This window comes from Cynocephalus volans, chromosome 10 (genome assembly GCF_027409185.1).
Source record: "Cynocephalus volans isolate mCynVol1 chromosome 10, mCynVol1.pri, whole genome shotgun sequence".
Classification (NCBI taxonomy): domain Eukaryota; kingdom Metazoa; phylum Chordata; class Mammalia; order Dermoptera; family Cynocephalidae; genus Cynocephalus; species Cynocephalus volans.
In genome coordinates, this window is record NC_084469.1 from 126940827 (window position 1) to 126968748 (window position 27922).

The following is a 27922-nucleotide window of genomic DNA, read 5'->3' on the forward strand; positions in this document are numbered from 1 at the left end:
CTGCTAGTGGGAATGGTGCAGACACTTTGGAAAACAGTCTGGCAATTCCTCAAAGGGCTAAACATAGAGTTACCACATGACCCAGCAATTCCACTCTTAGGTATATACCCGAGAAAAATGAAAACTTATGTTCACACAAAAACTTGTACATCATGTTCACAGCAGCATTATCCACAACAGCCACAAAGTGGAAACATCCCAAACGTCTCTCAACCAACGAATGCACAAATGAAATGTGCTACGGCCATACAATTTGGCAATCCAAAGGAATGAATTACTGATACATGCTATCACACGGACGAGCTTTAAAAACACTGTTATGTGAAAGAAGCCGACACTAAAGACCACATGTTGTTTGATTCCATTTATATGAAATGTTCAGAATAGGCAAATCTATAGACAGAAAGTAGACCGGAGGTTGCTGAGGGCTGGAGGAGTTGGGGAATAAGAGGTTCTTTTTAGGGTACTGAAAATGTTCTAAAATTGATTGTGGTGATGGGTACCCAACTCTACAAAATATACAAAAGTCAGTGATTCGAACACTTTAAGTTGGGTGAAGTGTATGGTATGTGAATTATATCAATAAAAGGGTTAAATCATGACTTTGGGGAAACGACTGTGACCTGCACTCTGCCCAAGTCTTCCTCTCTGTGGCCAGTGCAGTACCAGCCATTAGTATTTAACTTACTGCTGCATGACCCAGGATAGAAAAGGATCTATCTGGCTGTTTTTCCCACTTAAGGAATAACCTTAAAATTCCAACCTTTTTCTTTTGGCATTTAATGAAGTTTTCCTAAAGAGCCAAGACATTCTGCATCTGGAGGATTGCCAGTAGGATCCAATTCTAACTTCAGCTCTGGTCCAGGCATTGGCCCCAGCTCTTATGGCATCAGGGAAGGAAAATGGTGGCAGCACTGGAGTGCTCAGGGTGGGTGATGCACTGGAAAAAATCCTAGACTTCTGGTATTGACTGTGTAATTTAGAGCTTGTCATGTAACCCCCTTTGCTCTCAATTTTCTCATCTATACAATGAGACAGATACTATTTACGTGGCCTAATCCAGATTTTATGTATATTTTCCTAAATTAAAAAAACGCTTTAATTTTGAAATAATTTTAGATGTACAACAAAGCTGCAGAGAGTACCGAATTCTCTGTATACCCTTCACCCAGCTGCCCCTAGTGTTAACACCGTACATTCCCATAGTTCAATGATCAAACTAGGAAAGTAATACTGGTACAATACCATTAACTAAACTACAGACCGAACTGGAAGGCCATGAGTTTTTCTATTCCTGTCCTTTTTGGATCCCACATTGCATTTAGTTGTCCTGTCTCCTTAATCTCCTCCAATCTGTGTACTTCTATGTTTTTCATTAACTTGATACTTTTGAAGCACTGGTCAGTTACTTTGTAGCATGTCTTCAGCTTAGGTTTGTCTCATGTTTTCTCATGAATAGAATGAAGTTATGCATCTTGGGAAGAATGGCACAGCAGTGACATGTCCCCAGTGCATCCTATTGCGGGGGGGGGCCTGTGATGTCTACTTGTCTCATTACTGGAGATATTTACCTTATCATCTAATAAAGGTGGTGTCCGCTGGGTTTCTCCGTGTGAAGTTTCTATTTTTTCTCTTTGTAATTAATAAATATCTTGGGAAAGATACTTGAGATTAGGCAAATATCCTGTGTTTTTCCTCAAACACTTCCCCAGATTTGATTATAGCATGCACTGGTGGAGTTTGCCTAGTGGTGATTTTCTCTTTCCCTCCTTCCTTCTACATTCATTAGCTGGAATTTTTCCGCGACAAAAAACTCTTCCTTTTTTGCCATTTATACTCATTCAATTATTTATTTATATCATTATGGATCCAAAGATGTTTATCTTATTCTGTGGGTTAGAAACTAAAGCTATCACTATTTATATTGTTGTTCAAATGATACCAGCCTTGGCCTCTTTAAAGTTTTCAGTTATACAAGTAAAACATTCTCATTCCAAAAATTTCAAAGAAAACAAGGCGAAAACCTCTTGCTCTCCTTAAAGTTCAATCTTACCTTGTTCTACATGCAGGTAACTACTTTACCAGTTAGGCAGGTATCCTTCGCTGTCTTTTGCTATCCTGCTTTGTGTTTTGTAAACATCAGTGGGATCACAGCATACTTTCTGCGACTTGCTTTTTTCACTGTGCACTATTAGACAGTGCCATGTTTCCAGTGTGGGCCATGGACCTTCTCCCCCCAGTAAAGGGGGCCTTGATTTCCACACTAAACAGAAGAGCTCTGCACTGCCACCTGTCCCCTCTAGTCCTACAGGTACTCAGGAGATGGGACACAGCTCTGAGTAGGCAGGGGGTGCTGTGGCAGTGGGCTGGGCCTGCTGACGTGCTTGTCCCCCAGTGTCAAGGCCTGAGCAGCCTGGTGTCTGTCTGTTGGGCCAGGGCCCAGAGAAAGGTGAGGAGGAAATGCTGGAGAATCCTCGGCAGGACAGACTGGAACAGCATCCAAGACTCCATGCCTCTGGTGGTCACCCTCCCTCTCATCTTCTAGAAATGCACACATTTATGGATAAAATAATATGAAATGTACTTCAAGTTCATTTAGATCGTCTCCTAACCTTTGCTCCTACATCTTTCCCATGTGTCCTTATGTACAAGTGTCCCATGCAGAGTGGGATTGCTGAGGGGAAGGATCAGACACTTTCTACTTTAATAAATATTGCTATGTTGCCCTTCAGGAAGGTTCTACCAATTTATATGCACATCCAGAATGGAAGAGCAGCCATCCCCTAAAGCCTCACACAAGGATATTAGCAATCTTTTAAGTGTTTGCCAACTTGATGAGTAAAAGCGATACCTTGCTTTGCTTGGCAATTCTCTGATCCCCAGTCAAACTGAACATCTTTTGTTGCCGTTTGTGTTAATTCCCTCCTCAGAGAACTGCAGTGTGACTTAGAAGCATGGACTCTCGAGCCTCTGGGCCTGGGCCTGCGTCTGGTTCTGGGTCCTGACTTTCCATTTGACTTTGCCTCCCTCTCCTCACCTGTACGATGGGGGTGATGCCAGTAACCACACCACAGGCTTGTTATGACAAATGGGCTAACACTTGTTAGGTATTTAAAACGATGCCTGGCACATCATAAGAGCTGCGTGTGTATTTGTTACATAAAGGAACTAGCGGTGGCATCATGGACTTTCACATTTTTCTTCCATTGGGCTTTTTCTTCTTGATTTAAAGGAGCTCATTCTTGTGTTTGGATACTGACTCTTTGATGGTGGGAGGCACTGCAAATATCTTCTCCGATTCCGCATCTTGCCTTTTAACTTTTAACCTTATTTTGGTTATACCTGTTTTTAATTTAAGTACACTGTATAAATCTTTTTCTTTATAATTTTTGCTTGTTGGTCTTAAGAAATTCTTACCTAGTATTCTTGCCAAGAAATTTTGAGCTTGAACCTGATTGAGTAGCACTGACTAATAATTTACAGGGAATACAGGGGACAGATGACCATGACAAAGACATCACGAGAAACCCAATGGGACACATGACCAAGTTTCTTAAAAAATAAATTTCAAGGAAGCAAAAGAAAAAGAAAGAAAACATAGGCAATGTAAGGGACATAAGAGGGTACTTCAAACAATTCATAGAAAAATAGAATTAAAGATAATAGTTGAAAGAATCTATGAACTTTTTGAAGGCCCCTTTTATCAATCAATTCCAATGCATGCAACTTGTTCCTAATTCAAATGAACTGTAAAAAAGAAAAATCTCAAATCAATAGGGAAGTAGGAACCTTGAATGGATATCTGATAATATTAAGGACTTAATGTTTTTTTCTTTCCTGAGTGTGATTATGGTATCATGATGACTTTTAAAAAAGGAGCTTTTATCTTTTAGAAAAACACATATTTATAGATGAGATGGTAAGGTGTCAGAAATCTGCTTCACATTAATCAACGTGGTAATGGATGGGAAATCCGAAGTACCAAGATTGCTCACAGAGGATGATGGCTGAAGCCGAGTAAGGGACGGGTGCCCTACACTATTCTCAGTACTTTCCTAGGCTTTTTACAAACTCCTTTAATCCTCCTAATGACCGTATATAGCACATAGTAGCATTATCACCATTTTACAGATGAGAACACTGAGGCACAGACAGGTTAAGTAACTAGCCCAAAGTCACACAGCTGGCCAGCAGTGAACAACAGGCAGTGGATCCCCAGATTCTACACTCAAATGACACTATTTGTCCTCTTGCATTTAGGTTTTAATGACAATGGAGCATGGGGCCATGAGCCATGGATGCAGGTGGCATTCAGAAACTGGAAAGGGTGAGGAAACAGATCCTGTCGGAGAGGCTAGAGAAGGAATGCAGCCCTGCTGGCCCACACTACACTGCTGACATCCAGAACTGTGAGAGGACAAATCTGTGTTGTTTTAAGCCACTAAGTCTACGGTAATCTGTTACAGCAGCAATAGGAAATGAGTACACCTGCCATAACATCTCCAATTTAAAAAAAGGAAAAATTTCTGTTGACCTCGACCTGCCCTGTCAGCTCACCCCCTTTCTTTGCTCCCCTTCACAGGCAAACTCCTCAGAAGGATTTCAACCCTCACTTGTCCCCGCCCTCCTGTTCTCTCAGGACCCCACTCTATCAGATTCTGATCCCACTGCTCTACTGAAGCCGCCAGTCCAGGGGCAAATGTCCTCCATGTGGTGAGATCCACAGCCCGTCCTCAGTCCTCTTACTCACCGACCAGCAGCACGTGACGCGATGCTTACTCCCTCCTCCCTGAAAATGGCCTTCACCGGTTTCCTTCTCCCCGGGCTGTTCCTCATCTCCCCCGGCTGTTCCTCATCTCCCCCATTCTAGCTGCTGGAGCGCCCCGATCTCTTCTCGCTCTACACCACTCCCTCGGCACTGTCACCCTGCCTCATGGCTCCATCGCATCTGTACGCTGATGACTCCAAAATTCTTTTCTCCAGCCTAGAGCTCTTCCCCAGAGCCAGACTGCTCACCCGAAGGCTCCATTTATATGTCTATCTTAACTTCAGCACATTCTACACTCAACCCCTCTCCTCTCATAAACCTGCTCGCCTCTCATTCCTCCCCATCTCAGTAAACAGCAGCTCCATCCTTCCAGCCACCCGTCTCCTTTCCCTATCACACCGCACAGCGAATCCAGCAGCAAAGGCTACTCCCTCCAAGGGACAAGTATCTGTCACCTGTATTACTGCAGTGGCTCGTGCCTGAGCTCCCTGATAAAGTCTATTCCCAACACAGCAGCCACAGTGATTCTGTGACAATGTAGGTCTGACCACAGCATCCTCTGCTCAAAACCCTGCAATGAGTCCCTAAGTCTTCTAGAGTAAAAGACAAAGGCATTTCAGTGGGCTGAGGCCTGCCTGATGAGGCCCCTTCTCCCTCTCGGACCTCCCTGTGGACCCTGCTCCATGTGGCACTGCGACACTGCTCTCCTTGCTTTTCCATGGTCGTGCCAGGCACGCCCCCCACCCAGGACTTCTGCATGGGCTGCTCCCGCCGCTGGGCACACTCACCACCCCCGCCACAGTCCACTCGGTCACCTCCTCAGTCTTTGCTCAAATGTCACATTTTCAGTGGGCCTTCCCTGAGGATCCTGTTTAAAAGTGCATTCCTCTCCTGAATACTGTAGCCTTCCTTTCTACTTAGGGTTTCCCACGGAATGTATCAGCCAAAAAGAACTTTCACAGAGAAAAACCTTAACTACATCCATAATTATTTCCTAAGAATAAATTCTTAAATGTTTAAGGCTTTTGATACATGCTCCCAAACGTACCTGCCAGACATGTCTGCCAGCCTATTTATGTACCTGTGCATGGTCTGCCTTCCCCTGTAGGAATGTCAACTCCGAGGGGGCAGAAAGTCTGTCTGCCTGCGGGTGTATCTCCATCTACCTTTCCAGCCCAAATTCCCCCCAATGTTCTCCTCCCACCCTAAAGTTTCTGTGTGACTACATGTCCTAGGGCAAAGGGATCCTCTACCTGGTTTCTCTTCCAGGGAACTCCCTATTTGTCCTTGAAGGCCCACTTCAAGCAGGTGGGATTGGAAATTGGCATAAGCATGCTGGAAAGCATTTGGTAGCATGTATCAAAAGCCTTTAAAGTTTAAGAATTTATCCTTAGAAAATAACTATGGATGGATGTAAGATTTTTTTCCGTGAAAGTTCCTTTTAGCAGATAGACTTTCTATGTGAAAAGTCTTTCTAGAAGGGTAATAAGATTAAGATAAAATTAGAAGCAGCTAAATGATTTACACTAGGAGATTGGCTAAATAAAATATGGCATATCTACCTAATGGAATGAGACAAGATAAGTATGTTATGTAAACAGGAAAGCAAACCTGGAACGAAAAAGGTAACTATAACATGCATCCCAAAGACAAAGAAATATTTGAATTATCTGTTCCAGAGACCAATTTCACTAATATGGCTAATTATACAGTGTTGGCTAAAAGGGAAATAATCAGTACATATTGCTTGTGAGCTTAAAAAAATGGAGGGGAAACAACCCAAATGCCCATCATCTGATGAATGCATAAACAGAATGTGGCATATCAATGCAATGGAATATCATTCAGCCATGAAAAGAAATGAAGTACTGATATATGTTACAACATGAATGAACCTCAAAAATGTTGTGCTAGGTGAAAGAAGACAAGTACAAAAGGGCACATGTTACATGATTCCACTTACATGAAATGCCCAGAATAGAAAAATCCATAGAGCTAGAAAGTAGATTAGGGGCTGCCAGAGACTGGGGTTGGGGGAGAAGAATTAAGAATGCTTGCTAATGGGTACAGAGATTCTTTCTGGGATGATGGAAATGTTTTGGAATTGCACAGTGCTGATGATTGTATAACCTTGTGAATATACTAAAACCACCAAGTTGTGCACTTTAAAAAAAATGTCAGGCTGGCTGGTTAGCTCAGATGGTTAGAGCATGGTGTTATAACACCAAGGTCAAAGGTTTGGATCTCCATACCGGCCAGCCACCAGAGGAAAAAAAAAAGTCAAATGTAAAAAAAATTTTAAAATATAGAATAATGTTGACTAACCTGGAAGAATGTTCATTATCTACTGAATGAAGAAATGAGGTTGTATATCACTTTATGTCCTGTGATCCTATTTTTGTGGAAAAACAAAACACAAAAACCACAAGTGGTATGTATATGCACTAAAAAAAAATAGAAGTAAATGCACCCAAAAGTTAGCAGTGATTATTTCTGAGTGAGATTATGGGGACAGCTCTCCCTAGAGCTCTCTGCTCTTTCCAAAATCCTACAAGAAACATGTATTTTCTTTATAATCAGAATTTAAAAATGGCAGTAGGGGAAGATGGGAAGCTAAGGAGAAAGAAAAGGCACAGATCAAATAACCTCTATGAAGCCGAGACTGGTCCCCCGAGCAGAGCTGATGCTCCCTCCTCTGGGCCCCCCAGTCCTTGGCACAGTCCTCTGTGACTGCGCCTAGTGTGACTACAGATACTCATCTGAGGATCTGTCCCTGAGCTCCTTACAGAAAGGTCCTGGGTCTGATGCACCTGCATCTGTGGTGACCACAGAAGGTGCTGATAAACCCAATCCAGTTGCAGCTTTGCAAATGAATGAATTCCATTACATGTACACCCATGGAGGTCACAGGCCCTCCACTGGAAATCCTATTTACAGCTCTGCTCCTCATCTGCCACATGAACTTCCATCCTTGACACTCTGTGATCTCTCACTGAGAACCCACTGTGGGCCCACTACCACCTAGGCAATAGCAATGATAAAAAACAAAGGAGCAAAAGCCCTGCCCTGAGTGTCTCACTAAGTCGATGGCTATATTACCAACATGTATTAAAACAGCTTAACTCTAAAGCACCCATTACTGAGAGTGTTTGCTGCGAGTGACACATGTAAAAATCTCAACTGAAACTCACAGCCACACTACAGGTTGGGCATTATTATTGTTTCTCTATTTAACAAACAAGGAATGTGAACCTTAGAAAGGCAAAGCAGCTGCCCAAGGGCAACAGATATGAAGTCAGCAGAGCCAGGACTCACAGGCAGGTTGGTCAGGCCCCAGAATCTTTGCTGTGACACCTGAGACAATCAGGAGACGCCATGGAGGGGAACAGCCTGGACAGGGTAAGTGCTGTAAAAACTCAGAATCAGGGAAAGGACTCTGTGCTGTGGCTCCCCCAAGGGGCAGAGCGAAGTGGGAGCTGGAGCAAGTGGAGAGGGGCTGGGAACAGCATGGCACAAATGAGGCCTGCCTTGCCTGGAGGTCCCTGTGGGAAGAAGAGGTAGGAGAAGTTCTGGAGGCTGGCGTGTGTGCGCGTGTGTGCATGTGCACATGTATACACGTGCCATTAAGAACATGGTGCTGTGGATGCATCAGCACAGACTGGGTGGGAGAGAAAGACACTACGAGGAAGATGAAGTTTAGGTTCCTGTCTTCAGCCAGGTGGACCAGGGCTGGAACAGTGAGAGCAGAGGGAAGAGTACGCACAAGAGCCTGGGATTGAACTGTTGACCAACTAGATAAATCATCTGTCTCTTGGCTTGCTGGGGCCTTGTCCTGGGCACTTTGGTAAAAGACTAGTGATTAGTTACAAGCTGAGTGAGGCTGAGGGTGGATGTGAAACCCCAAATTAGCTTTTGCCATCTCTGGGAACTACTATAAAGTGAGCTTTTCATCTGTGGAAATGCTGTTTATGAGGCAGTAAAATCTGCAGCCAAGCTGCCTGAACGTATCCTGGTTTAGGATAATACTCTCCTGAGTAGGCAGCTATTTGAAGAATGCTTAGAGAAACTATCTAAAAAAGTAAGTCAGATGCATTGGCCGGGAATCGAACCCGGGCCTCCCGCGTGGCAGGGGAGAATTCTACCACTGAACCACCAATGCTACAGCCTGCAGAGAGGCTTTTGTCTGCTGCCATGAACTATGGAGCGGAACAATTCCCTTCCAGAGGGTCTGGTTTGCTGCCACGTAAACAGAAAGGGTGGGGTAGGGACTGCTGGTTCCACTTTGGAGGAAGGGGCACTAACTTTTTAAAAACTGAGATATAATTTGTATAATATAAAACTTCACTTATCACAAAATTCACCATTTTAAAGTGTACAGCTAGGTGGTTTTTAGTATATTCACAAAATTGTGTAACACTCATCACTATTCAATACCAGAATATTTCTATCACCCCAAAAAGAAACCAGGATCTGTTAGTAGTCAGTCCCAGTACCCCTTCTCCCCCTGGCCCAGGCAACCATTACTCGACTTTCTGACTGTATGGATTAAGAGGCACTAACTTTTGTGTAAAGCCAAAACAAAATAAAGCAAAACAAAACAAAAATCCATCAGCGAACCAGAAAAAAGTGAGATGTGTAATTGTTTAAGTTGTATGACCTTAACTGCATAATAAAAAACTGTTAACAATACGACAAAATTTTAATACTGGTTGTCTCTTGGTGGGGGCTGTTTTGCTTCTTTGTATTTTTCTCTACTTTTTACATGTTCTAAAATGAGAAACAGAAAACAAAAAGAAAACCAAAATACAACACTCATATGAAAGTTCTCAAAATATGTCTATCCCTGAGATTCTTCTAGTTTTCCCCAGCAAGAAAGTTTTTCCCTTGGAAGGCCCACACTAACTTATCCCCAAGGAAGGCCCACACTAACTTATCCTCAAGTTTTCTTTTTCCAGGAGCTGCCAAAAAGGCTTCAGCTGCTGCATTGGCCGGGAATCGAACCCGGGCCTCCCGCGTGGCAGGCGAGAATTCTACCACTGAACCACCAATGCTCCAGCTGAGTGCTGCTCCGCCTCCAGCTGTTTTGCTGCACTGGCTCCCAGTGGCGCCAGCACAGCTGTAACCTGACACGTGAGCCAGGTCCAGCACGGAATGCTGCTCAATGCTACCAGCAAACCCACAGGAGGAGGGACACAGGGCACACCTGCTTGACATTCTGCTCAGATGCTTAGAAGAGAAGTCCGTGAATGGCAATGGCAGAAAACATTTTAGCAATTCTTTTGGCTCCTATGGGCAGGTTCCAGATCTTACTCTGCTACCCTTAAAGATTTGTGTAGGTGTGCATCAATTTACTCTCTGGCTAATTCTGCAAAGGATGACATCACCCCAAAGCTGATCAGTGACCTCCCAGCGAGGACAGAGGCCCAAGAGATATAAAAACGTCAGAGTTCTAGATAGCATTTAGTCAATCTAGACCCCAATCAGCATAAAAGCGGTTTTGTTTTTGTTACAAATAAACAAGAAAATAATGTTAAAAGAGTTTGAAAGAAGAGCAGAACAACTTCATTTTTTAAAGGCGTTGATTTAGGCAATAGAATTAATTCCCAAGTACTGAAAAAACTACAGCTAGAGCTTTCTTAACCCTCCCTCTGAGAATGACCCACACGGTAAAGGCAGTGGGTGGCTGCATGTCCACGACCAAGAATCAAGAGAACCATGCAGCCACCTGGTACCTCCGCTGTGCTCCAGACCTCCCCACATTGAAAACAAACATTTCCTGTAGCTGAGCCCAGAAAAAGACTAAAGAAAAACGTGATGGTCTTTGAGGCAGTAAGAGTGAGAGCATGAGCTCCAGAGGCAGATCGCCTGGGTCCAAATCCCCCATTTACCAGCTGCCAGGTCCTGGTCACGATGCTTGGCTTCCCTGCCCATCTGCAGAATGGGGATAATAGTTCTTGCCTCACTGGGTTGTTAGCAGTGTGAAATGAGTTAACACACGTAAATAGCCCTGGTTGTTTAAGTGAGGCCCCAAGTCAAGTCCTCTGACCTCTGGCTCCCTGGGGCCCTCCATGGAAGGTGAGGGGTGTGGGACAGAGTCTACTCACCACTGGCTGTCCCCTCCTGCTTTGGCAGGGAGTCATCGGGGTTGGGTTCTGTCTGCCTTTGTCCCACTGGCTTCGGCTCGTCTGGCTCATCATCTTCAGGGGTGACCAGTTTCATCAAGCTCTGGTTGCACACATTGGCCACCTCCTTGATGCCTGAGTCTACTGATGTAAGGAGTGACCCCACCCTTGGGAGTCTTCCTTGAACCTTAGGTCACTAGTATTCCTGGTCAGGGGCTCAGTCCTTCCCAGAGGCTTACTTAGCAGGCAGACAGGCAGTCTGAACTGAGGCCCTGTTCTCCCTCCCATACTGGAGCCCCTGTGAGATGCTCCTATTTTTTCTAATAGGGCCCCTTCCTGGTGGCCCTCCCACCACAGGATTTTCTTCACACTGGGGCAGTATGAGCTCAGAGGGTTGGAACCTTGGGGCCTGGGAGAGCTGGTCCAGATCTGTAAGTCACCAGGTGAGGTTTGGGGACAGCCAGCATGAGCTCCATGTCCCTGGCTTTCCCAATCCATCTTCAGCTCTACCTCTTGTTCTCTAGATGCTGGGGACTGTGTGGAGGTGTGATGAATCCTAAGGGAGCCCCTATTCCCACTCCAGGGTCCCTCAACTTCACAGCCTCCTTTAGGGCTGCTTTCATTTCTTCTCTCCCTGAGCGAAGGATACTTTTCTTACGGTCATCGTAGGCCAGGCAGGGCAAGACTGCAGTCAGGATCCCAGAAGAGTAGGGCAGCATCACCCGGCCAGCCAGCTGGATGAACTCGCGCATCCAGCACATGGCAGTCAGCTGGATCAGGTCGTCTGGAAGGGGAATCGGTGGGCTCCAGAGGGGTCAGCATGGGCTTCTAGAGTGCTCCTTCTACTGACCATACATGCAGGATGGACTGGAGGAAGGGGACCCAAGGGCTGACTGCGTCTAGCCTCTCCGTGACCTGGGTGCTTTGCCTTCCAAAGGTGCGTACAGACACCAGGTTGGAATGGCATAATAATCTTGTGCCAGGCTGAGAAGGTAGCCACAGTCCTCTCCCGCTCCCTGTACCCATGCCCCTCTGTAATGCGACCCTGCACTTCCACTCACCAGGAAGTGGAGTTTACTTCCCTACTCCTTGAATCTGTGATGGCCTTGCTACTTTCGTCAACAGAATGTGGTGGAAGTGATCGTGTGCCTGGTTCAAACCTAGGCCTCAAGGCCAAGGGACCTTGCTCATTTCCACCGTCTCTCTTAGAACCCTGCTGATACCACATGAATGTGCCCGGGCTGGCCTGCTGGGTGATGAGAGACATGGACCAATTGTCCCATTGCTCCTGTTGACAGGTGTCAACCGCAGGACATGAGTGAGGCCATTGTAGGCCACCCAGCCCCAGCCCACCCTCCAGCTGACTGTAGGCACACCATTGAGCCCAGCCAAGCCTGGCCCAGATGAGCAGAACCACCCAGGTGGCCTGTAGACTAAAGATCAATAATAAGTAACTGTTGTTTTAAGCAATTATGTTTTTCGGTGGTTTCATACCCAACAGAAGCTGATACACAATCCCAATCCCCAAGTATTTCAACTCTCAGTGCTAAGGCCAAGCTCGCCAACAAGAAGGTCTCCAGATCTTAGTGTACTCCAGGCCAGGTCAACTGAAAGGGCCTCCATGTTGACAGAGAACCTGGATCTCCCTATCACAAAGACTCACCACTCCACTGCTCCTAAGGTCCCGTGTCACACTGGCCAACACTCCTACCAGCACCCTCCCTTGCCCCTCACTGATGCTGAGATGATGAGAGGAAGGTGTTTCCAAGGTGGTGGTGGCGGCGTGCATACACACACTCACCCGTGGTCTGGCAGTGGATCACCAGGATGTTGGCCATCTCAGCAAACTTAACACTGGAGGGGTTCTTCTTAATTTCTTTCAAGAATTCTCCCAGAACCACCTCACACCTACCAATGAGAAGAGAACAGAAAAAGCACGTCAGCCAGGGCTGGAGGAGCCTCAACCAGTGCCCGTTTCTGTTCCAGGTTGGCCACTTGGAGGCCAACCACACCATGTGACTTGTCAGGTGAACATTTTTCAGAGGCTGGGGGCTGATGGGCTCAGCTCCTCACAGCGGAAGCACATGAGCCAGGAGGAGGACTGAACTTTGTGCTCCTCTGCTGTTGTCTGTCTGGGGTGTAGGGTACATGTGCACACTGAGGGGCCCGGCAGGCAGCAGATGCCCACCCCTCTCTCCACTCACATTTTCCTAATCTCTTTGCCGTTGTCGCCCAGGATCTGGAAGAGTCCATCCAGGATCTCTGGCAGGTAATCCAGCAGGTTAATGTCTGGCACAGACTCCAGAACCAGGATCTGACCGTGGGGGAAGAAACCAGGAAGGGAAGTTACACTGGCCAAGAAGCCTGTCTCCTCCCCAATCCTCTGGGACCTGGGCAGCAGGAGGGGGATGCTGTGGAGGCACTGCAGGGGTCCCATGGGGTGGGGGGCCAGCAGCTATTAGGTTTAGTTAAAAGGGCAGGGGTCATGTAATTTGCCTCTAGGGAGATTCAGATGTCTGGGGAGAAGGCAATGGATGGGGAAGGACAGACACAGCCACAGAAGGTGGCTGCTGGAAGTAGCACTATTGGCTTCACAGAAAAATCTGGGAATCTCCTGGGACAAGAAAACAATCAGATCCCTGCAAGGGCAAACATGATGGGCTCTGCAGCAAGCAGAGTAAAGTGTTTTCAAATGATCAGTGTTAATGGCTACCAGAGGGGTAATAAGGAGGCTTCTCTGTACCCAAACTGCCAAGGGCGTGCCAGGGAGCAAATTTCACTAAACCAGAGGCTCCTTATGGCTGGAGTAACCGTGGCAGGAGCCGGACTTACCCAGGAGATAATGAACTGCCGTGCATACTGGTTGTTGGAGTAAATCCTCTCCCTCAACAAGGGTATGAAGCCCACCAGGTCAAACTTGCTGCTCTCAGTCACAATGTCCTGTGGATAAAAGGAATGTGAGCTGCCCAGAGCGATAGACCAGGGCTGCCTGACCTGGCCGAATTCCTGGCCCAGGACTGGTTTTAAGGGTCAGGTGGCCACAGAGGAAAATGGTGGAGCCTGAGCTAGGCAGGAGAGGTCCCTGGAGTATCCATCTTGTTACAGGCCAAAGGATAGGTGAAACTGATGGGCCAAAAGCAGGAATCAAATTCAAGAGAACTAACTGAATGGTGAAAGGCTACACCTCTATGGTAGAGATCGAACGCCCAGCCCCTGTTGTCAGGGAAGGGTGGTGTAAAAGGCAACAGAAATCTCCTTTGCCCCAGGTGGGGGCAGCACAAGGGGACATTCAGGGTGATGGCACAGTTCTGTGTTTTGAGTGTGGTGGTGACATAGCTCCATACTCTTGTCATAGACCTGCAAACCAAAAAGTAGTTTTTACTGTGTATAAATGAAAATGTTTAGAAAAAATTAGAAAGAGCATCCCCAGTGATGGAATTTCTAATCTGTATAGACAGATGGAAGAAATAGGTTCTAAAAATATGAGTGGGGGCAAAGTACAAATACCTTTAAAAGGCGGTCGAGGAGCTCAGATCCACTCTTCACATTGGGGTCTGGGTCAGCAGCCAGCTATGAGAGGCACAGCAAGAGGAGAGAGACACAGAGGCAATGGTCACGATCAAATGTAACACAAGGAATCTCCTGCAAACCCATGGCCAAGGCCTTGGTGCAGCATGGACCATCCAACGGGCACCTCTGTCAGTGGCAAATCTGAGAGGCGAGAAGTGAGATGGACAAAGTGGGACCTGGCCAGAGACCAGAGGCAGCAGAGTCCTCCTTCTGTTCAAGGACTTCCCCTGTGTCCTGCTGTGACTGGGTCAAGTGGTCGCTCCTCATCAGGCTTTTTCTAGAGCATTTGTGAGCTGAAATAACCACCGCCCACTGCACAGGGGAAGAGTGGTCTATATGAGGGACTCTCCATCCCCACCTTCTACCAGGGAGGTTAGCACTTCTCTGACTAGCAGTTTTTCCCCTCCAATGTGTGACAGACTGATACTTTCCTAAAACACAATAAAAAAGAATTGATAGAGAAATGAAAAAAAACTATAAATACAAGCCCATTTACAAAAAAAAATATGAGATTCAACAGATAGTAAGTATCCCTTGCAGCCACATGCTTATCTGCTCTGCTTGCATCTAGGAAAAGGGACACAAGCGCCCAAGTCTCAGAGGTCAAGTTAAGGGCTAGACCGAGCTCAGCCCAGCTCAGAGGAGGAGCAGTTACCTTACTCAGGCCATCGAAGAGGACATTGAAGTGGGGCAGCACTGCACCCCGGGCCACCTTGACGATGTTGTAGAGGGCCTCGCAGGCGTAGTAGCGCAGCCGGCTGTCCGCATCATTGAAGCAGGTCAGCACTGGCTCGATGAGCTCCTTCAGGTACAGCCCCGAGTCCTGCAATGGGGCAGGAGGAGAAGACAGCTCAGAATGCATCAGACCCCGGACCCATAGCCTGCAGCATCCCAGCTTCCCTGAAGATGCTCAGGCCTTTGTGTGAGGGCTGAGCTCCAAGAACCCCCCAAGTTGGCCTCCCAGGAAAGTGGCCATGCCTGGGGACAGGGGTGCCAGGCTTTAAGGCCATCTTAGGTGTGGAAAGGTAGCAATAAAACACAGGTCTGCAATGCCCTGCTGGGTCTTGGGAAGGAAGGCATCTGGATGACTTGGTCAGAGTCAAGGCCGTCGCTGGTAAGTCTGTGACTTGGGGAAGGGCCCACCTTGCCCAGTGCGATGGAGCAGGCGGCCAGGCCGATGAGGCCCCCTTTCCGGCTGTGGGGGTGCTGAGACAGGGCAAACTCCTGAGACAGGGTCTGGATCACATGCTTGATCTGCACTGTGTTGTTCTGGGCCACGAACTCCCGGACCAGCCTAGAGAGAGAGGAGAGGAGGGTTGTGGGGCCAGCAGAATCAGGCTACCTCTGCAGGCTCCAGGGCCTGGGGCTGGGATAAGGAAGGGAGATGACCTGTTTAGAAAGAGGAATCAGAAGTCAAGCATCTCAGGGCGGTTGTCCCAGTTCTGCTGCTGGCTGGGAGAAGCTGGCTGCATCAATGTGGTTTCCCTGCTCTGAGTCTCAGTTTCCCTTTGTGTACAATGGAATGAGGAACAGTGGTGCTATCTCACTTCTGGGAATCTAAGAGAATGCAAATGAACATCTCATTGGGGACTAAAATATGCAACGCATCATCAGTTGATCAACTGTTTTTATTCAACACTTGCTCAGCTCTCCATCCATGCATCCAGGAAGTTCTCTGCACCTGTGCCATTCTTTACAGGGACAGTCCTAGAGACACACAGCTGAGTCAGGCCCCAGTGTAATGGGCAAGATCCACATATAAACAAGTAATTGTAGCAAAGTGGCACTTCTGACATTGGAGAAGCAAAAAGATGCAAGGCTTCCTCTCCCTGGCAGTCCAAGAGGACAGGGAAGTGCCACTGGAGTTAGAGCTTACAAACACTAACAAACATTTTGCAGGCGAAGAGAGGCAGGCAGGGCATCTCAGGCATAGAGAAGAACCCAGCCAAAGGAAGAGGGTGCTGAGAAGACATGGCATGCTTAGGGAAGGACGAGGAGTCTGGCATGTGGGAGGGGTGGCTGGAGACAGTCAAGGAAAAGAGGATCAGTCAAAGTTTTCTAGCAACGGATGGCAAGCTCAGACCTATGCCTTCATTAGACGCCTCTGGAGAAGCTGGGCTGGGGGGGCTGGTTTGACAGAAGAAACTAGAATGAGGCCAAGGAAGAAACTCACAGGGGAACACTGCTGCTATTGGGGTAAGATGGCCTGAAATATGGTTGAGGCAGTGAGAAAGGGCAGGAGGGACTGTTTCTAGAACTAAACCCCATGTAACACGGGGAGGGGAGAGGAGAAGAAGGGCAGATGCTGCCTCCATGTTGTCCCCCTGGGCAGCAACACTGACAGGGCTGAGGAGCAGGTCTGTGGGAGACCAGCCTTTGTGGGAGGTAACGCAGGGCCTCCCAAGGCAGGCCCTGCCCCAGAGGGAGGCCTGGTTCTATAACAGACCAGAGTCTGTTTTCAGAGCTCCATGGGCACGAAGGCGAAGCCTCTACCTTTTGGAAGCCTACAGCATCCCTGTGGTGAGCAGTCTCACGCGGGACAATGGTGGCAAATGGCCCAGCTCACTGTGGGAGAGCTGCGCCTGGGGTGCTGGGGCAGTCTCTGTAGAAGTGGCGGCTGAGCCGGATCTTGCGGGAGGCAGGGCGAGAGAAGGCAACAGGCCTTGTGTGCAGAAGGAACGGTGTGAGCAAAGGCAAAGAGGGGGAACCAGCCGACCTCGTTGAACAGAACAGAACGGCAGTGGGAAATCCACCAGGATGGGCTGACCGTGGTAATTCTGGTATCTCCATGTAGGGAGATTGGGTTTCCATCACGGTAGCAGGAAAGCCTCTTCTGGTTTCTGGAGAGCACGTGAAAGAGTGCCTTGAGAAGCCTGGGGACGCCAGGGAGATGGAGGGGCAGGCGAGGCACACACTAGTGAAGGGGTGAGGGTGAGGGGGGCAGTCTAGAGACCACAGACTTCTGAAGCAACCACCCGGACTCTCTCTCATTGCTTTGCATCCAATCATGGTGGGCACGCTGCTCACCTGTGGCATAAATGGGGGTCTCAAGTTGGCTTAAAGAATTTTAAGGACAGTCATGTCTAAAAGGTATCGGTCTGTGTGGTTCCTGCTTAATGTCAAGGACTTTATAGTAATTAGAACTGCTCAAAAACAAATGTGTGGTCCTGGGGGACAGTGACCACTCTCGCAAAAAGGTTGTTCAAAGAAACAACAAATTAAAGATTAAATATAGCAAAACATGTGGAGCACCAATTATGTGTCAGGCACTGTTCACACTAGACAGCACAAAACAGGCTGGCTCCTGAGCTGGTGGATGTTGGAGCAGAGATGGGTGTTTCAGGAAGGGGCTACACAAATGGCCAGTGAGGTGCCTCTTGCTTTGATCTTTATGTGTCTGAGGGCTATGGATGAATGCCAGTTCATAGTTTACAACTCCCAAAGCAGTGTATTAAGGCCCGCAAGGATGGTTCTGCATAAACCTGTCTGGTTTCCCCAACTGGACAAACCAGCCAGGGGAGGCCCAGTGATCTACCAGGCCTCCTGTCTCTAAGTAATGATAGGGACAGTCCCTTTCAAAGAACTCTGCAGATGCTCCAGGGAACAGCTGGAGCATTGGTGGTTCAGTGGTAGAATTCTCGCCTGCCACGCGGGAGGCCCGGGTTCGATTCCCGGCCAATGCAACGCTGTGCTGCTTTTTTACCTTTTCCTGGCCAGTTTCCTCACATAGAGATTCTGCTGGAGTAGCCAATCTCCTCAACCACACTAGGCCACAGCAGCCAAGGACGCCCATGAATCTGGGACCACACTTCTCCGCCTAGTGAGCACATGAAGAGCACTAGCTGGGTTGTCCAGAGAAGCACTACTGGCTGTGAAAGCACGGCCTTCATGCCCTCCCCTGTAAGGGGACTCCTGCTGTTCTGACTTCTGCCTTGGACAGTCTCCAGCGGGAGGCTGGTGTGAAACCTGAGAACAGTTAAACAGCTCAGCACAAGAATGAACTTGGAATGGAATGGGAGGACCCAAACATCAGAGGGGAGAAAGTCATAAAAAGTCTTATGCGCTTTTGCTACTGAGGAGGACCTGAGTTCTAGTTTCTGTCCTGAGGTCTGAAGGCAAATCAACTCCTGACATACACATGCATACACCCTTCTGCTTCTTGCCTTTTCCCTCCTGCTCTGGAGTCTAAGCTTTCTGTTTTTGCAGCTGTGCAGATGTGGCAGCATCAGATCTAGCCTTATAATGTTGAATCAGCATATATACAAGGAGGCCCAAGGCTGGGGTTAAAGGGAGTGCCCACACAGCTGCTGACAGGTGGACCATTGGTGGTTCAGTGGTAGAATTCTCGCCTGCCACGCGGGAGGCCCAGGTTCGATTCCTGGCCAACGCAGCAATACATCTCTCTTAATTCTAAGAGACTGAATTTGAGATTTCATACTGCCTAAAGAATTTGTGAACACAGTCTGAGAACTGAGAATGATTTGTTTCTAGCTTCAGTTTTAAATACTTTTGATGAAAAACACTGTTTCCTATATTCCACAAAGATCCAGAACCCATGTCTCCTTGTTCTTGAAAAGTACAGGATGTGGAGATGCACCAAAGCCCACTGCAAGCAGCTGTACATCCAGTCCTGCCCAGACAGCCTGCTTGGAAGCCAAGACATGTTTCTGCTTGGTACAAGTTAGATCAGCACCAGCAGTGGGAGTGAGAACATCCTCAAGGCTGCAGCAAGGGATCCAAAAGGAGACCCAGCCCACAGGGTAGCTCCGGCATCCCTGGAACCACCTCTTCTCCTGTCTCCTTGTTTCAGGTCACAAACATTCACTGAGCAACAGGACAGGACCCTCTTCCCATGAGACAGCCAGCATATGGGATGCATACCCTGCCTTTGAGGGGCTGTCTGCTGGGGTGGGGAGGAGAGGACACAGGAGAGTACTCAAGGACTACTGTGCAAAGCAGAGAAAAAAATCTGGTAAAAAAAGTGCAACATGAGGGGCAGGCAAGAGTGAGAAAGGCTGGTAGCCTGGTAGCTGTGGGGAGGGACGCGGCTTTGCGAGGGCAGCACTGGAGCGGGACTCTGGAGGGTGAGTAGGTGTTCGTTCTGGAGCAGTTCAGGACGAGGCTGAACAGAGGTGCAGAGGAAGGAAGAGCAGGCATTTGGCAGAAGCAGAGACTGCATGTGGAGAATTGGGTGACGAGGTTGAAGAAGTTGCTCCAGTCATATGGCTCAGGACCCTAAAGGCTTGGCAAAGGAACTGGCTTTTAACTCTGGTGGCAGAGGGGGCCACGGAAAGTGGTGAGCAGGGGAATGACAGGAACTTTAGGTGGGGTGGTATGGACTTGAATGGCACCCAGGGACTCTGAAGACCACAAAAGCTTACAGAGTGACTGAATGGGGAAAGAGGACCTATGGGGACTGTGGCTCTGATGTTGGGGCAACAGCTTGCCAGAATAACGGGGCCTCCTAAAGGGAGAGGCTGGGAAAGGCGAACATTTTTGGTCAGTACCCCTGGCCCCCTCACCTTTGCAAGCCCAGCAGCACCTTTCTCCTTTGCTCGACACCAGCTGGAAGACCTCCCCGACCTGAAACCTACCAGGGCTCCATTCAGGGCACGCCGGCCACTACAAAAACATGGCTCGTTCAAGTCCTGTGGCCCTGGGAACCCAAGTCTCTACTGTCTGCACCCTTGTACTTATGGGTAGAATATTCTTCACCTCCAGAGATCATCAGCCTGGAGAGCACTGGCCCTGGCCAGGGGGTCAACCCCTGGTCCACAAGCAGAAACAATTTGTCCCAGGAATGAAGGCCACACTCCTTACCCGACACTTGGGACAATCAGGGCCAGGCTGACCTCTCAGCCTTCCTGCCCGGCTCCCTGGCATGACCTTCCACTCCAGCCAGCACTGCCTTCTTGCTGGGCCCCTGCTGCTTATGCTGCTTCTACACATCCTGTCTGCCCCACCCGCTGGAAAAGCTTCCACTCCCCTCCACATTCTATCCAGACTTCAAGTCCAGCTCAAAGCCAACCTCTTGCTTTTCCTGACTGCTATGGTTTGAATGTCCCCCTAAGCTCATGCTGGAACTTAACCCCAATATGGTGGTAGAAGGTGAGGCCTTACAGAGGTGATTGGATTGTGAGGACTACGCTTTCATAAACGGATTAATCCATTCATGGAGTAATGAGTTATCATGGGTGTGGACTGGTGTCTTTATAAGGACAGCACATGAGAGAGCTCTTGCCATTCTTACCACATGATTGCCTGCATTCCTATGCACACTGCATTGCTGTAGAGAGCCTGCACCAAGAAGAAGGCCCTCAGCAGATGTGTTACCTGGACCTTGGACTTCCTGGCCTCCAAAACTGTAAGAAACAAATCTCATTTCTTTATAAATTAGCCAGCTTCAGGTATTTTGTTATAAGCAACATAAAATGGACTAATACACCGACTATCCCACAAAGTGAGCACCTCTCCTCTGAATGCTGACGGACTCAGTGACCCTCACTCTGTACCCAGCAATACACTGTTGGATGTCACCAGTTAAATTCCTTCTCATGTCCACAACTCCTTGAAAAAGTCCTTGAGGACTGCGCCACGCTTCTCCACATCTCCGGTACCAGCCCTCCCTCTGCATCAGTGCTTTGCAGATACAGGTTGGGTATCCCTTATCTAAAAGTTTGAGACCAGAAGTGTTTCGGATTTTTTTGCATTGTGAAATATTTGCGTTACACTTAAAGGTTCAGTATCCCAAATCCAAAAATCTGAAATCCAAAATGCTCCAATGAACATCTCCTTTGAACATCACATCAACACTCAAAAAGTTTTGGATTTTGGAGCATTTTGGATTTTGGATTTTGGATGCTTGACCTGGAGCAGGTGGGGAATCAGTAAACACCTGTTAGTGGGTGGAATCTGTGAAGGCTGACAGAGTTGAAGGATAGCACAAGCTGTAGGGCAACCTGGGCAAGGCCCATGCTGCCATATTGACATGGGGTGTTAAGCAAACCTAAACCTAACCTGTCCGGTTCATCAGTACTGTATTTGTGCAGTCCTTGAATCTTATAATTCAAGTTAGTAGTTGCAAAGGGCACCATTACTAGGATCCCAGCATGCACCGAGAAGGGCCCAAGTCATCAGAGCCGTGGCTGGGGGGAGACGTACATGCCAGGATGTTACCTGCAGTGTACCTGCACAGGGCAGAAGGTGTACTCTAACTCCTCGCTGGGTGTTTGGTTTCTCTACTTCACTGGGAAAGTGCAGAGAGAAAAAAGGAACTATAAGGGAAGTGGAGTAAGTCAAGTTTAAAATCTGGGCATCCCCACTTCCAGGCCTAGTCTCTCTTCAAAAGACCGCACTGTCTCTTTTTTCATCTATAGGTTGGAAGCCAGAGGTAGGGGATCTGAGGCTGAACTCGTTTTGAAGTTAATCTCTGGCCCAGAAACTCTCCCGATCACAAATCCCTGGGGACCTTCACTGACGCAAAGGTCACAGACATTACTGTTCTATGCACTAGAGAAGAGAAGCTGCTTCTTCTACCCGGTTTCCTGCAAAAAGTGCTGAAAAATCCTGGTCGGCGAGGCGTCTACAGAGGTTACTCAAAGCCTACATCCTCAGCTGATGAGTGGTGTCGCAGGATGGCAGAAACTGCTGTTCCCCAGAAGAGAGAAACCCCAATGCGGGCCAACGCTCTCAGCACCACCCTCATCATTGTGAAGACTGCCACACCAACTACCCCTTCCTTGATGGGAGAAAGAGCCAGAGACAGGGTAGGACACATTTGGACTGCCATCAGCCAAGGGAGAACCCGGGGCCACCATCTCAGCAACAATGCCACAGCCTTGCACTGGGCTCCTGAGCCTCTGTAACACTGCACACTCACAGTCACAGGCTGCACAAAGCCAGACACTTTCGAAGCACTCACTCTATGCTGAGTATTTCAGGTTTCGGTTATTCCTAAGGACAACATCCTTTTGCAGCTATTATTATCCCCATCCTCCAGATTTGTAACAGTCTCAGAGAAATCCCCAGGGTTGCAGTGGGTCTGATCCCTTGACATCTACAAGTCTGAGCCCTTTTAACTGTAACACAGTTCCTCCCTCCCATCTTCTTAAGCCACTGCAGTGGCAATGTGAACACACCCAATTAAGATGACAATTCCCTTGTGCAGAACTGAGGCCCCCAAGTGAAATGTAGCTTTTTCCATACATTTTCCCACGCTGATCAGCATTCAGACAAGCCCGAAGCATGCCTCCATACACACAGGGAGAACAGATGAGGTGTGTACTTGGGATGTTTTGAAATGAACTCTAGGGCTGGTCTTCTACTGTGATGGCAGGAACTGAGTAACCATTTGCTGAGCACTTACTATATGCCAGGCAATGTGCTGGATGCACTGTCTAAACCGTAAAGCAAGCTACCAAGTTAGGTACTATTATATCCATTTTACAGTCTGGCGAAACTGAGGCTCACAGAAGTTAAGAAATATACAAAATGTCACACAACTTGTAGATGGTGTGTCAAAAACCAAACCTAGATTTTTCTGACCCTGAAGACTAAAATCTTACCCACTATGTTATACTATCTCCCTCCCTGAATATCTTAGCTATACCCCGTTGGATGCCCACCAAGTGCCAGACACTTCATTATTTCATTTAATCCCAATCCCATTTCATATGGCGATGCCCAAATGTCCCAACGGCTGTCCCACATGGCAGAGGTTTTAGCCACTGCACTCAGGTTCCCATGTATCCAGAGAAGACATCCTCAGCTGTAAGGCAGGGTTGATAAGCACAATGACTTTACACTGTTTTTAGAAAATTAAGTTAGATTATGCCCGTAATGTGCTCTGCACTGCACATGCTCAAATGACAGTATTAGCGCCAAGTCAGAATCCGGGAGACAAACTGTGTTCTTATATATACCACACAAGACTGTGTTCATTTGATAAATGTTGACTGAGCACCTGCTATATTCCTGGGTCAAGGCACATAAAGGTAAACCAAGAGGTGACGTTTATTCCTGTAATGTGAACCTTCCAGCATGGACTTGGGGCTGCTGACTTTTTTTTCCCCTGGCAAGTCCAATTACCCATCCCAGTCTTCTGTGTAACATACTGTATAAGGGTGCTTCAAAAAGTTCACAGAAAAACAGAATTGAAAGATAACAGAAATATTTCCAAGAACTTTTTGAAGTACTCTCAGATTTAACGGGAATTTCCAGGCAGCAAAATCCCGAAGAGAATCTGGATAAACATCTCCTCCATCTGCTTTGCTGAGTATTTAAGTAATTTGGTTTCCACTTGCTCACTAGTCTCCAGTAACTGGACAAGAAAAGTAAAACATTTGCCTCGGAAAAGGGCCAAGGACCTTCTAAAAAGGCCCACGAGATAGCTGATAGAACATATCCCAAGCATCCCCTGGGTATAACCTGTGGAAAAACCGTAAAGGAAAAACGAGAGTCAGAGACAGGACAGGATGCCTATTTTGATCTCAGGAGACAATAATTGTGACCATTTGATGCATGCTTCCCTTATGTTGTAAAAAACACCACTGACATTCTTATTTTTTAAAATTGAGATATTATTTGCATACCATAAGTGTACAAGTGGTTTGTGAATTCACAATGTTGTGCAACCATCACCACAACCAATTTTAGAACATTTTTACCACCTCCAAAAAACCCCATACCTATTAGCAGTCACTCCCCATCTCTCTCCACCCCCTTCCCCTAAGCCCCGGCAACCACTAGTCTACTTTCTGTCTCTATAAATTTGTCTATTCTGGACATTTCATATAAATGGAGTCATACAATATGTGTCCTTTTGTGATTGGCTTCTTTCACTTAGCAAAATGTTTTCAAGATATGTTTTTTTTAAGATGAGGAAACTGAGGCAGAGAGAGGTTAAACCAGAGGTCACAAACCCAAATGCTCAGAGGGGCCAGGCAGATGTTACAAATGAGGAGGCCAAGAGAGGCAAGACAGGCTCTGGTGAGCTTGCAAACCTGGGTGGGTGGGGCTGGCTCCCACTGATCTGCTATGCAGGAATGAGGGCCCCACAGAGCCACATCTCCCAATTCCTTAAAGGAAGCTAGAAACCCAAATTTCATTGTGAAATTTCTATACTTAAAATACTCTGTGATCCAGGCCAAACCAAACAGGTCTGCAGGCAGGACACAGCTCCTGGCTGCCGGCCTGTGACCCCTGGATTAAACAATTTGTTGAGGTCCCACTGCTGATAAATAGCTGAACTGGGTGGAATTCTGACCCAGACTCCAAAAATCACCTCAAGCCATTTGGTAGTAAATAGTGTCTTCCCCACAGAGGTGGTAGGCTCCAAAGAGCCAGGTCAAACTCTAGAGATCAATCTGTACCTGATCACTGAGCTCCAGGCACTCCCGTTCCTTCCCCTTAGCAGGCAAGGAGGCATGATTCAGGAGCTCTGGTCCCATAAGCTCACCCTGGGACTTGGGCTCCCAGGGGTCATATATTTGCTGGCTTTTGGAACTCTGGATTCAGACAAGCTCAGAAGCATTCAGGGTGGTACAGCTGTAGAAGGAACTCAAAACTCAGCAGTGCTAGAGACACGACCATGAAGGGCGTTGTCTCCCCCAGCCAGCAGAGGGCAGAGGGAGCTCTGCCTCCATGACGCCTGGTGCGGCACTCCCTGCAGAGCGAGCACCCCCAGTTACCTGAGTGCCCGCTGGCGTTTCTTCCCCACTTTGCACTATCCTGGAGAAGACAGCCTGGGGTCTTACTTACTGACCTTTTCATCAAGACTAATCAATGACTATGTCCCTTGAAACAGAGAGCCCACAAAACCAGAAGCAGCCATTCCACAATTTTAACATAAATGACTTATCCTTTAGAAACTGTGTGGTCGTGGTGGAAGGAGGCTGTGGGAGGAAAGCTCTCAGGTCTTGTAAAGAACAGGCTCACAAAATGCACCAACAGATGCTGTTCACTACACACCACACTGGCGGTCCTGGGATTTGGGACCCAGAGATTGTCCTTTGGTTGAGCCAAGCATCCATCTCTCTGAATTATTAGTGTCTGAGAGGCTTGCATCACAATAACACATCTGATTAGCAGTTTTCACCCCTTACTGGAATGTCATGTGCAGTATTGGCTCTGTCATCTGAGGGGATGGGCTCTGGAGACCTGAAAGTGGAAGCTAACACTACCACGGAGATGTCCAAGTATGAAATTTCTTTTATTATATGTATTTCCCCTTTTTGATAGGGAAAACCATTCATTGTAGTGAGGAAGCCTTTTGAGACAGATGAACCTGGATTTTCTACACAGGCTCAAGGAAGCTCTGTTTCCTCATCTGTGAAATGGATTCACACCACCTAGCTCACTGGGCAGCCAAGCAAAATAAATGAGATGAGGCATGTACAATGGCCAATCAAAGGGAAGCTTCTCTATTTCCCCTGCCCATACCGCAAATGAGGCAGATTCTATACGTGCACCCCCAGGTTTCACTATGATCACCTTTATGGACTAAACTGTCTCCCCACCCTAAATTTATATGTTGAAGCTCTAACCCCCAATGCGACTGTATTTGGAGAGAGGGCCTATAAGGAAGTAATTAAGGCTAAAAGAGGTCATAAGGGTGGGGCCCCTGATCCCATAGGTTTGGCATCCTTATAAGAAGAAACACCAGAGCTGCCAGACCCCCCCCCTTCCAAAAGAAAAGGTCATGTGAGCACACTTGTGAGATGGCAGCTGCTAAAAGCCAAGAGAAGAGGCTTCAGGATGAAACCTATCTTATGGGCACCTTGATTTTGGACTTTCCAGCCTCCAGAACTGTGAGAAATAAATTTCAGCTGTTTAAGCCACTCAGTCTGTGGTATTTTGTTATGGCAGCCCAAGCTGACTAATATAATTGCATTTGTGCATTTAGCTAGGGCTTTCAAGAAAAGCGCAAAACATACCTAATACCTCTCAACTTTCATTATCTTCCCTTACTTTATACACTACGGAAGCGGACAATTAGAGCCAGAGACTGTGACTGTTCTAGGAAAGACTGAGACTTACATCTCCTTGAAAACCAAAAACAGATCTCAATTTCTGCTTTCAGAATATGCCTCCCATTCTCTGGAGCTTTTCTTTAAAGGATCCCTAATTGAACCTTACCATTACTGCAGGGCTCAGGCTGAAAAGAAGCTGTGCATTTACTATTTCATCTGGGAAAGCCAGGGGCAAACCCGATGGGCAGCTAGTCCTTCGGCCTTCCACTAACACCTACCACATGCTGGCAAGCAGTGAGCACATGAAGACGACATAAAGGCACAGACCCTGCCTTCAGGGAGCTCACAGTCTAGGAGGGGTGGCAGATTTAAAAATGACAATAGAGTTGTACCAGTTTTCTATTTGCTACTGTAATAAATTACCACAAACTCAGTGGCTTAGAACAACACAAATTTATTTATTAAAAAACCTTTTTTTTCAAATTTATTATTATGTGTCTTAAAATCAACATGTTGCCAAGGCTGCATTATTTTCTGGAGGAGCTAGGGAGAATCCACTTTCTTGGCAGCTTCTAGAGGCTGCCCACATTCCTTGGTTGATGGCTCCTTCCATCTTCGAAGCCAGTGATGGCTGCGTAAGTCTTTCTCACATCACACTATACTGTCACTGACTCTTCTGCTTCCCTCTTCTACATTAAGACCTCTTAGGGTTACACTGGGCCCACCTGGATAATCCAGGATAATCTCCCTATTTTAAGGTCAGCTGATTAGCAACCGTAATTCCATCTGCTACCTTAATTCCCTACTGCCATGTAATGTAACATATTCACAGGCTCCAGGGTTAGCACGTGGACATCTTTGGGAGGTCATTATGCTGCCTACCAAAAAGTGATAAAAGCAGTACTGCCAGAAAACAATTATGTTTTACATATGTGTGTGTGTATGTTATAAATAATTAGGACAATTATATAACAATTCTCTCTATAAAGTTATATTATATAACAATTCTCTCTAGATGACAGTTATAATGTTCCCAGTAAACACTAAGCACGTTACATTAGCTCAAGTAATCAAACAACTACTATTATTATTCTTATTTTATAGCTGAGGAAGTTGAGGCAGAAAGATTAATCAGCTTGCTCAGCCAGGGTCACCCAGTTAGTAAATGGGAGCTTGAATCCCAGCCATCTGGCTCCAGAGCCTACTCTTAGCCACTATGCCATACAGCCTCTCAAGAAGGGTGTCTTAGAGCAACCACTTGCTAAGAACAGGACTAAGCACTTATATTTCTGGAGCACGTGAGCTGACTCATGTACACTACACAGATAACTGCCAATATTCTGACTCTTCTTTTATGGGCATCTACAGTCTACATGAGAGAGATTAATTAACAGTCTGTGTTTGGTTGAGCGCAACTATGACCAGGCCAAATGAAGAATATATTCAAATATACAATATTCTGTGTGTATACACAGAAAGTGCTCAAATATGCA

General features: G+C 47.1%; 1 protein-coding gene and 4 non-coding genes across 8 annotated transcripts in view; 2 read left to right on the forward strand and 3 right to left on the reverse strand.

Annotated features, from left to right (window-relative positions):
• Positions 1-27922, reverse strand: part of VAC14 (VAC14 component of PIKFYVE complex) — a 109489-nt gene that overhangs the window by 76672 nt on the left and 4895 nt on the right. For 2 of the 4 annotated variants that reach the window (XM_063110970.1, XM_063110968.1), the window contains exons 2-9: positions 15604-15754; positions 15116-15283; positions 14398-14460; positions 13723-13830; positions 13095-13204; positions 12692-12798; positions 11540-11674; positions 10873-11025 (exon numbers count right to left, since the gene is read on the reverse strand). In XM_063110970.1, the coding sequence (XP_062967040.1) occupies positions 10873-11025; positions 11540-11674; positions 12692-12798; positions 13095-13204; positions 13723-13830; positions 14398-14460; positions 15116-15283; positions 15604-15754 (995 nt within the window). Of the gene's footprint in view, positions 1-10872; positions 11032-11539; positions 11675-12691; positions 12799-13094; positions 13205-13722; positions 13831-14397; positions 14461-15115; positions 15284-15603; positions 15755-27922 lie in introns of all 4 variants that reach the window. The other 2 variants (XM_063110969.1, XM_063110967.1) reach the window with 1 other exon arrangement.
• Positions 8857-8927, reverse strand: TRNAG-GCC (transfer RNA glycine (anticodon GCC)). The gene has a single exon. It is a non-coding gene; the product is annotated as a tRNA-Gly (tRNA).
• TRNAG-GCC (transfer RNA glycine (anticodon GCC)) lies at positions 9749-9819 on the reverse strand. The gene has a single exon. It is a non-coding gene; the product is annotated as a tRNA-Gly (tRNA).
• On the forward strand, positions 18073-18143 carry TRNAG-GCC (transfer RNA glycine (anticodon GCC)). The gene has a single exon. It is a non-coding gene; the product is annotated as a tRNA-Gly (tRNA).
• TRNAG-GCC (transfer RNA glycine (anticodon GCC)) lies at positions 18780-18850 on the forward strand. Its single transcript has one exon. It is a non-coding gene; the product is annotated as a tRNA-Gly (tRNA).